The 13,165-nt window shown below is 46.3% G+C and overlaps 1 protein-coding gene across 1 annotated transcript; it reads right to left on the bottom strand.

Moving 5' to 3' along the window:
• Positions 1-132: 132 nt before the first annotated feature.
• Positions 133-8,896, bottom strand: LOC120819034 (ATP-dependent RNA helicase DHX8). Its single transcript, XM_040176020.2, has 23 exons — positions 8,672-8,896; positions 8,257-8,342; positions 8,050-8,122; positions 7,652-7,743; positions 7,315-7,421; positions 6,816-7,202; positions 6,295-6,439; positions 5,739-5,945; positions 5,548-5,635; positions 5,254-5,351; positions 4,827-4,974; positions 4,404-4,585; positions 4,069-4,263; positions 3,802-3,987; positions 3,495-3,705; positions 3,209-3,390; positions 2,830-2,970; positions 2,583-2,738; positions 2,236-2,373; positions 1,909-2,037; positions 1,246-1,442; positions 973-1,152; positions 133-864 (listed from the first exon to the last, which is right to left on the bottom strand). Exons 1-23 carry the CDS (start codon positions 8,778-8,780, stop codon positions 645-647), a joined length of 3,657 nt encoding a protein of 1,218 aa, XP_040031954.2. The 5' UTR covers positions 8,781-8,896; the 3' UTR covers positions 133-644.
• Between the last annotated feature and the right edge of the window lie 4,269 nt (positions 8,897-13,165).

The raw sequence follows: 13,165 nt of genomic DNA, 5'->3' as shown, positions 1-13,165 counted from the left end.
ATATCTATACTTTAAAAATGTATTTTTTTAAACTGAGAATGCATTATTCTTTCTGTGCAGTTTGGACAACAGAACCATCTCCGTATATTGTGTAACTCTCAATCTACTTAAAAATGAACGAAAACAAGATGCTAGGGTTAAAAAAAAAAACTTTAATGACGACACATTTTCTAAGGTCCACTGGTAAGTACAGCAAAGCAACAGACTTCGTTAAGAGGCCAAGTAAGTGAAAGGTGTTCAAGACACAGTACAAAATCCATACAGCTATCCAGCATATCCATACAATATTCATGGAATGAAAACTAGTGATTACAGAAAAAGTCCATTACAATCAGGTCTAATTGGGCACAACATTATGCTTTTGGAATTTAGTCAAAATAAATATTCCACTGTTTTGCACTTCTTCTCAAAGAAGATTAACTTTAAAACTTCACACGTGGAAGGTTTTGTTGTTCCTGCTGCGAAAATAGTTTAACGTCTCATAAAATGCTGACACTAAAATTCGGACCTAAACGGTTTAATGTCGGAACATCTGGGGAGAGGGGGATGTACAATGTGTACAAATAAAAGAAGTGAAGCTCGAAGTAGTGATGATGACAGAAAACGCCGCCCACCGGAGGGGGCGCGGGACCACTTCCCCCCCGTCAGCGGCGCCTGAAGGCGCGGGAGATCCTCCAGGCGTTGGGCTCTTCGTAGCGGTTGTACAGCGGCTCGAGGCGCTGCTGCTTCTTCTGCTTGCTGAGACGCGTGGGGTCGGACACTTTGAAGAAGGCCGGGGAGAACTCCACCAGCCAGCGGGGGTCAATGGTGGTCACCTCCCGCATGTACTCCTTGGTGGTCAGCACCAGCTCGTGGTACACGACCCTGAGGAAGAGAGAGGCGGAACGTCACAAGGCTGTCCCACATCTGGAAAGGATCGTTAAATACATTTTTTTTTTGTGGCGGCCGCCGGCAGCGAGGCGGTTGTCGTACCACTCGGGCTGTCGGTTGAACAGGGCGCTGGAGGGGTGGATGTACACGACTTGCTGGTCTATCAGGGTGCGGTAGCCCTCTTGAGGATCCTTCTTGGCCGCGTTCCTGAAGAAGCCGCTGCAGATGGCTTTCTGGACCCGTACGGTCGCCTTACCACAAGATACCACATCCAGTTTGTGCCTGAGAAGAAGAGAGCACGTTGGGATGTTTTATGAGAAACAAGGCAAGAATTTTTGTTTGCAGAGTCAGCTGCCGACATCGTGACGACCACACCTGTCCATGATTCCCAGCATCTGCTTGCGGATGTCCTGGGCTCTGCGCAGGGAGCGCGCCTGGATGAAGTTCTCATAACACCAGGGGTTGGAGAACTTGTTGTTCTTCCAGGAGTTGTAGACCGCCAGCAGGGTCAAGTGGTCCCCCTCCGGCTGGTGAAACTTGGCCTTCTTCTGGTCAGCCAAGGCCTGCTTGTCCTGTAACACAAGATAGAGAAAAAGAGATGAGGAGCCATTATATGGAAATTATCTTTTGCATCATTTATAGAGATCACCAATTGAACAACTTGGAACCAATAATGGCCAGTTTAAACTTATTTAAGGAAGTGTGTGATTTACTCTGTAGAAAATGATGGTATAATAATGAGGATAATGAAACCATTGTAGATAAATATACTTTTAGTACAATTCCAGACTGGTGTGGCATATTTCTTTTAAACTAGTGACTGCAACTAATTAATAAAACGTGAGGATTTTGTTTAATTTAAATTTGGCATATATACACACACACACCAATAAAAACACAGGCTAAATTGCCAATATAGTGTTTTGATTCATTTGCAAACAAGCATTAATTGATCCGTTTCCATAGACGGTAAAACACTTCCAAAATAGTGCATTAATCTTGGTCGTCCAAAATAAACTAAACTTTGTGGTGAAATACCTTGGGCCTGTAGAATACATTCTGCACGGACAACATGGAGACAATGGTGAGCATCTCTTCACTGCAGCCCAGATGGACGGACATGATCAACATCTTGCACAACATGGGCTCCAGAGGGAACTCCGCCATCTAGAACGCAGATGCAAAAATAAGGAGAAGTACGAAATACAGGAAATAACTGCAGCCTAAAAATTAAGACAAGAGGGACGTGGAAGGCATCAAAGAAAATAACATTAAATTATACATCAATTGTTTATCAAAGCTACACAAATGTGATTTGATCTCAATGTATTCTCTTCATCTTGGCGGGCTGAACGCGCTGCTCACCCTCCTCCCCAGTCGGGTGAGTAAGCCTTCATCATCCAGAGCACCCAGAGTGTAGAGCTGCTCCATGGCCGTGATCAGCGTCTCCATGGGAGGAGCGTCCATGAAGTCAAAGGACAGGAGGTCATTGATGCCCATCGCCTGAAGAAGGAAAACAAAACATTGGAGAACAGACAGCGACGTGTTATTTTAACGGTTTTTAATGTTATGAACCTCAACGCTGAGAAAGTTTAGCTTGAAGACTTCTCTTTGATGAATAATGAGTAAGCACATCATTGACACCGTACTAGAAACACACACACAATTAGAACTCTGCCGTGTCAGATAGGAGAAAGCGTCTACCGGCTCACCTTGAGCGACAGCACGGTGCTGGCCAGATTGGTCCTCTGGATCTCGGGCACGTTGGTGGTCAGCATCTCGTCCCTGTAGGCTCTCTCCGTGTAGAGCCGGTACGTCTTACCCGGGCCCGTCCTGCCGGCCCGACCCGCCCTCTGCTTGGCCTGCGCCTGGAAACCAACAGTAACGGGAGTAATTTCTGAAAAATGCGGAAACATTGGCGCTTTCCTTCGAATAACGTGGATGATAAATCTACGGTACCTGCGAGATGGGAGTGACCACCAGCTGGTCGATGCCGGTCTTTGAGTTGTACACTTTCTGCTTGACAAAGCCGGGATCCACCACGTAATAGATTCCATCGATGGTCAGAGACGTCTCTGCAATGTTTGTGGCGATGACCACCTGATGGGAGGAAACAATGGATGCGAGTCCAAATATATAAACAAATGGAGGATCTCTTATTTTCCCATCAGAGGGGGGAAAGATGACGAAATGAAGCAGAACCTTTGCATTGATTAAAACTACCCATTTCTCTGTGTTGGAAAGATTTGGATCATGTAAATACATAATCAAAAAAATGTTATCTAAACTGCGTTCTGTTTTTAAGCATTTGAATGTTTAAAAAGGTAGAAATGGGCACCTTTCTGCTGCCCGGGGGCGCCGGGTCAAAGATCCTGGTCTGCATCTCGCTGGGCAGCGCAGAGTAAACCGGCAGAATGATCAGCTCGGGAACGTCGGGCCCGAGTGACTTCATCCTGTCGTACAGGATCTCACAGGCGGTGTCAATCTCCTCCTGTCCCGTCAGAAACACCAGCACGTCCCCTGGAGAGAGAGAGAGAGAGATGAGAGAGTTGGATTCTGACACGAGGACAGATGTTTGGGGTCAACCGGGGAAGAAGGACAACACAAATGAAAGAAGCAGCTACCTGGAGGCTCAGTCAGGTGAATCTGCATGACTGTGATGAGGCTGGCGTCCAGGTAGTCCGTCTCAGGCTCTTTGGTGTATAGAACCTCCACCGGATAAGTTCTTCCAGGGATGGTGAAGATGGGCGCCTCGTAGAAATATTGAGAGAACTTCACGGCGTCCAGCGTGGCCGACGTTACGATCAGCTTCATGTCCGTGCGTTTCATCACAGTCTGAGATGGACAAAGAAAAACACTCAGCTTTCTAAGGAACACAACACGTTCCACTAAATGTATGAATAACAAACGGCCTCTGGTCTTCCCGCTCACCTTCTTGAGCAAACCGAACAGAACGTCTGTGTGGATCGTCCTCTCGTGAGCTTCATCCAGCATGATGATGGCGTACTGGCCCAGTTCAGAGTCGATCAGACACTCCCTCAGCAGCATGCCGTCTGTCATGTACTTGATCACCGTCTCCGGGCTGGTGCAGTCCTCAAAACGGATGGTGTAACCCACCTGGAGGAACAAACGTTTACGTTAACCTCCTTGAGATTTAACGCGAGGTGGACATCTTCATCCCGTGTCCGGGCCTCTCACCTCTTGACCCAGACAGCACCCGTACTCCTCGGACACCCTCTTGGCCACGGACATGGCGGCCACTCGACGGGGCTGCGTGCAGCCGATCTTCCCCCGGGTGGTGTAGCCGGCCTCCGCCAGGTACTGAGTGATCTGTGTGGTCTTACCGGAGCCCGTCTCTCCGATGACGATCAGGATCTGATTGTCGTGAACGGCCTGCATTGACACACAAAGAGCGAGTGTTATTCATCCGTTGAAATGCATTAAATGCGTCAAAAGTCAGACTCCTTCATAAACTGCATAACATAAAGCTGCATCTGATGGAAGTGTCCCGTTGGGTTTGTTTTTTGACCAACCTGAATGAGCTGCTCTTTCAGCTTGTAGATGGGGAGGCTCTCCCTCTGCTCCAGGATGGACATTGCGGTCTTCTTTCCGTAAGAAGCTTTGTTTCCTCCGAAAGCGTGCTTCTTCCACTCCGGGATGTCATTGGGCATCATGCCGATGCCTCTCATGTTAGCTGCGATCTGACGACCATCGACTGTAACAGAGCGGCGGAAGATGACAACAAGGAAACAAAACAATTTTTGGGGGTCGGGCATACCAGCAGACCAGGTACAATAAAATGGGACACTGCTTAAGTGTCAAGCTGGATTAGCAAAAAGAAATAATGTATAGAAAATGAATATGCAGATGGTTTATGGCTGTGCAGGGATTTGATGAATCATCCTTCAAAATTAGTTAAGCAACCCCTTAACAAGCCCATCTAACTGACTTCTTACCGTCCGGCAGCGGGTCGACCCAGTGTTTATTCAGACCCATGGGGATGGAGTCCATCTCGGCCTCTCGTGCGGCCTGCTTCAGCTCTCGTCTCTCTTTAGCCAGAGCGCTCTGCATCATGGCGGCTTGAGACAGAGAACCATCTGGATTCTACACCAGAGGAAGACACGGCATGTCATCATTTAGGTGCACATTTATTTAGGGTACAGACACGTATGTTTTTAGGCACTATTGAACAGCTTCTAAATCAGTTAGATATAAAAGACATTTTATCCAGACTCTTTAAGTTATTGGATATTATTAATCAAAAATCCACAAGCTGCCACAGAATGATCAGATGGAATTAATGAATTCTAATTCAAGCCTACGGTTGGCTGTGCCGCTGCCTCTCTGCTGTGTATTTACATTACACCACACCCTCAGAAGTACCTTGACAATCTTGACGGGGCTCATGTCCATGCTTTGTTTGGTGTGTCCCCTCAGGAACGGGGGTTCCTCCTCAACCAGCTCAATTTCCAAATCTTCATCTGAAACAGCAGCATACAAGATGAATGAGCTAGAAGTTCAACTTACTTGAGTGCTTCAGGCTCAATGCTAACAGCACCATGCTGACGTGCCACTGATATATTTGTCACTTTGTTCCGTGTGTTAGCATGCTATTGTTTAATAGTTAGCAGTAAACACAGAACAACTGAGGCTGGAGAGAATGTGCTTAGTTCTTACCTTCTTCGTCATCTACTTTAGGCAGGATTCCTGTCTCGTCATCAAAATCAGGGAACTCTTCTTTCGACAGGACGTTGGCAGCAATCATCTGAGGGATTATCAAAAATTGAAGATTAAAAAAAGGTGTTAGTCTCCTACAAGCAGCATCTACCACCTTGATGTGTGCAGAGCCACACTGTATAAAAACTTGCCTGTTTGATCTCCCACTTCTCTGGGTCAGAAATCTTGGTGAGCCTCTTGCGCTCCAGGGTATCGTCCTGCTCCAGCTCGGGGGCGTGGCCAAGGTTGAGGTTGCTCGGCCGGTCGGGGTTCCTCATGGTGATCTCATCCCCTCCATCTGGGCCCACGTTCCTCCTCCTGTTGGGGTTCAGGTCTTCTCCTGTCTCCTGATCCACATCCTGGTAAAGATATGAGAAACAAATGAGGTCCTTTACATTCAGGTAACTGTAGACATTCAGGAGGCCAGGAGTCTACCGATGGTAGCATTTCAACATATTCTTTCCTAATACCTCGTGAGAATTTCACAACAGCTTCATCATCAATTTACATGATGAGGAGTCACTGGCTCAAACGATTGCCTGTTCTGATATAAAGGATCAGACTTAATTAAAAACAAAATAAGAAATCAATTCAGCACTAATGCCGCTATGAAGATCTCAGTTTTCTAACCTGAGCCTGACATTTTCGCAAACACAGCTTTTAATTAATTGTATTCCACTGAAACCGTTCTTTCAGTCATTTTCGTACCTTCATACTGAGGCTGGTCTTGGAGCCGGTGAACGAGAGAACCTTGATCTTGACTCTTTGGCCTTTGCTGACAACATCAGCGACGTTAGCCACGCGGCCCTCTCTGCGCAGCTCGGAGATGTGGACCAGGCCCTCCCATCGTTTCCTACCAACAAAGAACTCAATGTTTGACTTGACTCACGGAATAACAGACAAATACTAGTACATAACAACACGTGTGTCTCCTTTTGTGTCTAGCAAGTCAGGGAGCATAGACATTTTTGTATTTACATTTTCATAAACCATGTACGGAAATCCTTTGGGGATTCTGACTGTACGGTTCTGGAGTTGCTGGAAATGTTTGGATTATTCCAAGACAATCCTATGCAGCCACTACTGTACTATTCCAATACATTACTACACCACTACATTAAACAAATTGATTATTATTGAAGTCTCCAACAGTGCATGAATAGCACAGTTATCCTGAAATAGACGATACTATATATTTTTTTTTTCCTGCAGTCCCTCTAAATACTGACCTCAATCCCTCCAGCTGAACAAAGCATCCAAACTGCATGATACTGGTGACTTTGCCGTTGTATATGTCGCCAACAGAAGGTTCTTCTGGCGGCGGGCGATCCACAGCTTTGTCTTTCCAGCGATCGGAGTCTCTGTCTTGGTCTTTTTTGGGACTCGGCGAGCGCTCAGACCAGCGGGAGGATTTGTCTCTTCTTTTGCCCCGATCCCTGTCGCCATCTCTTTGTCGATCCCGATCCCTGTCGCCATCTCTTTGTCGATCCCGATCTCTGGAGCGAGACCTGGACCTGGAGCGGTGCCGTTTTTTCCTGTCCTTATCCCGATCTCTGTCTCTGTGTCTGTCTCTGCTCCTGCTGCGACTTCGGCTATGGCGGCGGCTCTTTTCTGACCTGTTAGAAGACGTATGAGGAGAAGATAAAAGGAATTCATTCAGTAAAAACTTATCAAACATAACACTGACTTCATTTGTCGAGAAGGCGTATGAAGAGGATGTCGTCTTACCTGCTCTTGCTGCTTTTGGGGGTTGTCCCGCTGACACTGGGCAGAAACATCTCCAGCTCTTTCATGGCATCAGCTGCTACCTTCACGTCATCTTCATCTAATAGCTTCTGAGAAAGTCAGTCCAATAAAACAATCAGCAGAAGCCCTCTATTTGTTAATATTTAATTTAATAGTTAATAGTTTTCATATTAAATTCTCTTCTGGAATGGTGAATTCTTCCCATCGTAGTTGTCGCTGGTACGGCAGGGTGCCGACTTTCCCAAATCTGGCTTTGTATCATTTCTAACAGTGACAGAGTCGATCCGATACCACCGACAAATCGTATGGTAAAACGTACCTTTGGGGCCGGATCATCTGCTCTACACAGTGCAGGAAACAACTCCTTCAGCTTATCCTTCTCAGTTTTCGGTTTGACCACAGCCTCAGAGGCTGGAAATGGACATGTATGCGTTAGATATAGTTTTAATTTTTCCCACGGCAGAAATGAATCAGGCCACACATCATACAATTGCAGGAAACTGTATACACATATTTACATATTCCATTTATACCACACAACATATGTATGGGGGAATTGTATTTACGAGTAAAATGTGCTTTCCCCCCAAAGCAATCCCATTTTCAACTAACGTTGGTACAAGATGAAAATAAGAAATGTCACCCATGTAGCATAACAATTATACAATAGAAAACAATAAATACACAATTTATTTACAATCTTCATTATTATCTAACCTTTGCTCGCAGATGTCTTGGATGGCGGTCGCATTGTCTGAATGAGCCTGAGCAAGTTACCGACGAGGGAATCCTACAAAAGAAGACAAAAAAACGTACGTACGTACGTCAAGTTGTCAGGTAACGTTGCAGTCAGCAAGCTAGCATAGCTGTTTACGTTAGCAGCCTTCTGAAGTAGCTTTATGTAGCATTCGTGGTTGAACTTACTGTGAATTCGGCTCCGTTTTGGAGTAAAAGAGCTTTGAATCCATCGAAGGTCGGTTGCTTTTCAGCGAGGTCGATGACAAATTCAGCTGCCGAAAAAAAATTAACCAACAAATTAACGATAGCACCTAACAGGCAGCAAAGCGAACTCTTGCTAGCTTAGCTAGTTTAGTTGAATAACGTTTAAATATACAGCAATAACTTAACGTATCTACAAGCCCAAACCTCCAAGCTAGCTTTCTTTACACTATGCTAAGCTAAACTCCACCCAAAAAGAAAATGTGTAGGAAAAAACAGTCCAGTTTATCAGTGTAAACGGAAGAGTCGGCAGCTAGACAACGGTTAGTACAAGGTAGCTAGCGTTAGCTAGCCGTTGTTGTTTTTTTTCGTTTGCTGCCTCACAACGAACGTTACCAACCTAAATCTTTGTCACTTATTCCCAGGTGGTTGTCGAGCTCAGTGCAGACCTTGGACACCAAAGATAAATATTCGAGCTGCGACAGCTCGTCAACTCCGCCGTCTCCCATTCTCCACGAGTTCTGTTTGGTTCACTGAGAGAAGACCCCGGCAGACATTGTTGAACGTGGGCAACTTCCGCTTCCTCGGATGACGTCATGTACGTCGGCGTTGCCAGTTATGCTCCTAGTTTCCGCACGATGGCGCTCAGATTCGTAATATTAAGCACCCAGCGTGGAAGCTGTAGTCTCCACATGGTGGGTTGTTTTCCTGAAAAATATCAATTTGCCGTTTGGGTTTTGGCAGCAGACTCTAAACACCTGTATATAATAAAAAGTATACGTCAAATTGAATCTTGGCCGTATATCTTTTTAACATTTATTCTTTATTGTCCCACAGAGAAATTTGTCTTGAGCTCCGAGCTGTAGCATCACACTGCATGCTTGCAAGCAACGTTATAACGGACATAAAATAACATAGATCTTAGATAAGCACACAGCACACAACATGCTGATATAGCGCCGTGTCTCATGAGTAGTTTATGAGCTTCAGTGCATAACGCACATTTCAGCAGATTTAGGCAAAGGTATGATGACATGCAACTTCTCTTAAGAACACACACAACTCATTTAATCGTTTATGTTTTATGATTTGCAGGCTGTCTACCAATCCAGCTATGGCCCCTGGGATGCATAGCAAGAGCTACATTATGTCGGGCGTAGCCTTGTTGACTAAATAATTTGTTACTGTGCAATGAAGAATTTATTACCACTGATGGGTTGAAGATATTCCAGATGTAGAAGAAGCCTGCTCCTTGTTCCAATGTCCCAACTTGACTGGCCTGCAGAGCTCCTCTGAAATCTATTTCATCCCAATGTACTCATCTCTCCAGCAAGGCTGCTAAATCGTCACATAAGTGCAGAGGCTTGTTTGTCTGAAGATGTTCATCAATCACATCTTGTGTAATGTTAGGGAGTTTGCACACACAGCATTTATCAAATTATTTCCCAGAAACTGAATTATAAAGACACACAAACAGGACAGTGCACAGTTTATAGCGATTAACACACTCTCTCACACAGTTGAGATTGATGGTGATGCACTCAGTCACTGAGAGGGTTTCAGGTGGTGCAGACTCTGGTGTTTTGGGTCTCTGTTGGAAGTGCATGCTGGTGTGCTTTGAGACATCCTTCTTGCTGTTGTCCCGGGATGACCCTCCACACCTGCGTCAGCACATCCTGAACTCTGGGACGTAATCCTACGGATCCATCTGACACACAACGTCCTTTATGCCCTTTCGCTCAAATCTCCATTTCATATTTAATCATCATTCCATAAAGATTCCACTTATTTACCGTAGCAGACCACCGACCGCTGGTCTAGAAGCCATTCTTTTATGACTTCAAGCTCACAAAGCCTCTGATATTCATCTTTAAGGAGTTAACCCATGAGATTATGTCGGTATGTGTCCTGCTGCAGTGAGTTACACCAGAACTCTGAACATCTGGATTCTTTTGTTTTCATTTTTGCTTCAATCGGCCATTTCTCACATCGTGCATCTTACATTTCCATGTCTCTCTATGTTAACTCAGGCAGTAATGGATTCTCGTGGAAAGGGCTTCCTCAGAATTCCAACGTGATCTTCTCAATGCATTTTTCATTTCAGTATTTTCTCCCTTGTGTTCTGTTCAGGAATACAATCTTCCTTCATCTCTTTGACGTTAGCACTTACACAACATGGTCAGTCTGAGCACTGTGCAGGCTTTTTTTAGTGATGTTGGAGAACTACGGGGGCCGTCTACGGGCCGTCCTCATCTGACCTGATTTCGCAGGAAGTGGGGGGGGGTGTTTGGGCACACGGGAAGGAGAGGGGGGGGGCGCAGGCTTACATAACAGGCCTCTCATGCACACAGAGCACACGCCACGTGTGCACCGTCACACTGGATGTTTCCGTGGTGATGAAACTAAAGAGCGGGAGACGGTGAAGGCTGCGACGGTTATGAGGAATAAAGATGAGGGGTGGAATAAGTGGTGGAGCTGATGTAAGCTGACATGTAAGATTCTTTAGGTGGAGAGAGAGAGGGGCATTAGCAGCATGTCACGTCTCCCTTTGGGCCCCAGCGATTTGCATTCTTCTGCTGCACAGTCGCAGTAAACACACGCGCTCATGTCTGGGCGGTGCTTCTTTTTCAATCCACGTTAGCGAGGAATGAAACATAAACCCGGGGATTAAAAGTGAAGGCTGCGGGGCAGGGGAGGGGATGGAGAGGAGGGGGGGCGCGCACCAAGTCTCAGCGTGGAAGAGGGTGTCTGGGAGCGGTCCTTGAGACTCGAGCACACACTGGAACTGACAGCTGGCTGCAATGTTCTAAAATTCCTGCCATGACGGAGCATGAAGTGTGTGCATGTGAGAGAGCGAGGGGGGGGGTGGGGGGGGGGGTGTATGCGTATGACAGACACATGAGCGGGAGGGAGGAGGGTGATCTGAAGAGGGGGGGGGGGTGGTCGTGCAAACAGCCAGCGAGGGGATTGGTTGGTGGAAAAGCTGCCTTCATGAGATCACGGCCCCCACAACAGCTGCCACATGCCAGACTTCATGTTAAAAAGTCTTGAATGAGAAGACGCGTCCAAACTTTCGACGGGTACGGACCACGTGAGCGTAGCGTGAATGGCGGCTAAACGCGTGCAGTCAAAGCTAAACGCCACTACCGCCAAACCGCATATGATTGTGTTGCTGATACTGTGGAGAAACTCTGTTACGCGCCCATCAAGAAGCCCTGGTTGAAGTCACAACAGAGAAGAAACACTCCTCCATTTATGCTGCAAACCTTTTGGACTTATTACTCCATCTTTGTACTGAATGCGTTTAAGGCGACTCGAGGGGGCTGTTGGCAGGTTTTTCCACAACTCACCGCTGCTGGGTTGCTAATCCAAAATGCCCCAACCAGCAGCAAACGCATGGGCTCGTGGCATGAGGATTAACAATCATTTGGATTTGGGTTTTTTACCCCCAAGCACGTCAGTGAAAAAGAGCGGGCTGAGGCTCGCTGAGCTGTGACATCACATCCTCTGCAGAGACACTCTACATTCTTGATATATTGCCCTGCAGGCGGATCCCTCCGGGTTGAAAAACCAGCAGCCGTGGACCGGCTGTCTCTCGTCGGGACGCCGAGAGACGTGTGAACACGGAGCAGGATTGAATGCTCATCTCGGATTATGCTATTCGACATTTGTATTTTTCATCTAATTACCGTTGAAACCTGCGTCGCCCGTTTGGAGTGCAGGTTTGATGAGGTCATGATAGAGAAATGACATTCAGGATTTATTCCCATGTACACTGACTTTCTCAGGCAAGAACTTTATAGACAACTGCAAATAACAGAGACAATGAGGTGATAACAAGAAAGGTGTTTTTTTGTGGGTTTCGTTTCCTGGTCCATTGACTGAAACCCTGCAGGACACGAGGCAGCTGTCCGGAGAACTGAGAGCCAATAACAGCCCAAAGAGCCAGTGAGATGTAAATGTTGTCACATATTTATTACATAAATATATAGTAAAATAGACCAGCGGCAATTACCATTTAAACAAAAACGTTCTTTTAAACCCCGACCATAAACAAAGACTTAAAAATCACACATTTAAATTTAGAAACACGCTGATTGTCTGGACCCGTTGTAAGCGGCCCACCACAGAGACCCGACATCGCACCACCCACTGGAGCCTGGTGGGTGGGGGGGGGGCGGGTCCAGGAGAAACAGGGCTGGGTGTGATGGAGGCGCGGGTGGTGGGAGAGGAGATCACAGTAGATATTCGGAGGTTTCCTGCTCTTGTGTTTTTTATTTTATTTGAGAGACGGCATGTGTTTGAAGTTTACTGCAAACACGTTTGAAAGGAACTTCCTTTGTTTTGCACGACAGACAGTGACGCCGCGGGAGAGTTCCATCAAAGAGGGATGACAGGAACAAAAACCTGGGACTAATACACACGATGTTCCGTCTGGTTAAACCTGCACCGGGGGGCTGTTCTTTGTGGGACTTCAATAGTCTACCGTCAATCGCAGAAACTGAATAGACCTTTGAAAAACTTTCCTCTGATCTTTGTGTAACCCCGAATATGAGTATGTGGCACCTCTGGGTCGAGACATCAGAGGGGTCTGCTGTTGGTACAGTGAATGGCCATTTGTTTCCCTGCAAGCGGTGTCCCGCCTTCACTCTTTAGACCGTAGCCCCGTGTTATATTTTACCATTTTATTCTTCTTTTCTATTCCCTTTGGCTTCTGGTTGGATCGAGGAATCTACTATGCAACAAACAAACTTTATTTGAACCCAAACTTCAAAGGAGAAGACTTTTCTTTAACACATTATTCTTCCACCTCGAGCATCATGATTTGGTTTGCCTTCAACCTCCTTTTGCGGTTTGATGAACCGGCGAGTGGCTGAAATGTTCCAGGAGATTC

Source organism: Gasterosteus aculeatus, chromosome 5, assembly GCF_964276395.1.
Source record: "Gasterosteus aculeatus chromosome 5, fGasAcu3.hap1.1, whole genome shotgun sequence".
Classification (NCBI taxonomy): domain Eukaryota; kingdom Metazoa; phylum Chordata; class Actinopteri; order Perciformes; family Gasterosteidae; genus Gasterosteus; species Gasterosteus aculeatus.
This window is presented reverse-complemented; position numbering and strand designations above follow the sequence as displayed.

Bases quoted from the DNA above. Each gene is read 5' to 3' on its own strand.
- LOC120819034 (XM_040176020.2), bottom strand. From the start codon at position 8,780: ATGGGAGACGGCGGAGTTGACGAGCTGTCGCAGCTCGAATATTTATCT. The intron at 8,343-8,671 runs GTTGGTAACGTT...TTTTTTCGGCAG, and splicing joins AATAAGTGACAAAGATTTAG to CTGAATTTGTCATCGACCTC. The intron at 7,744-8,049 runs GTTAGATAATAA...GTCCATTTCCAG, and splicing joins CAAGACATCTGCGAGCAAAG to CCTCTGAGGCTGTGGTCAAA.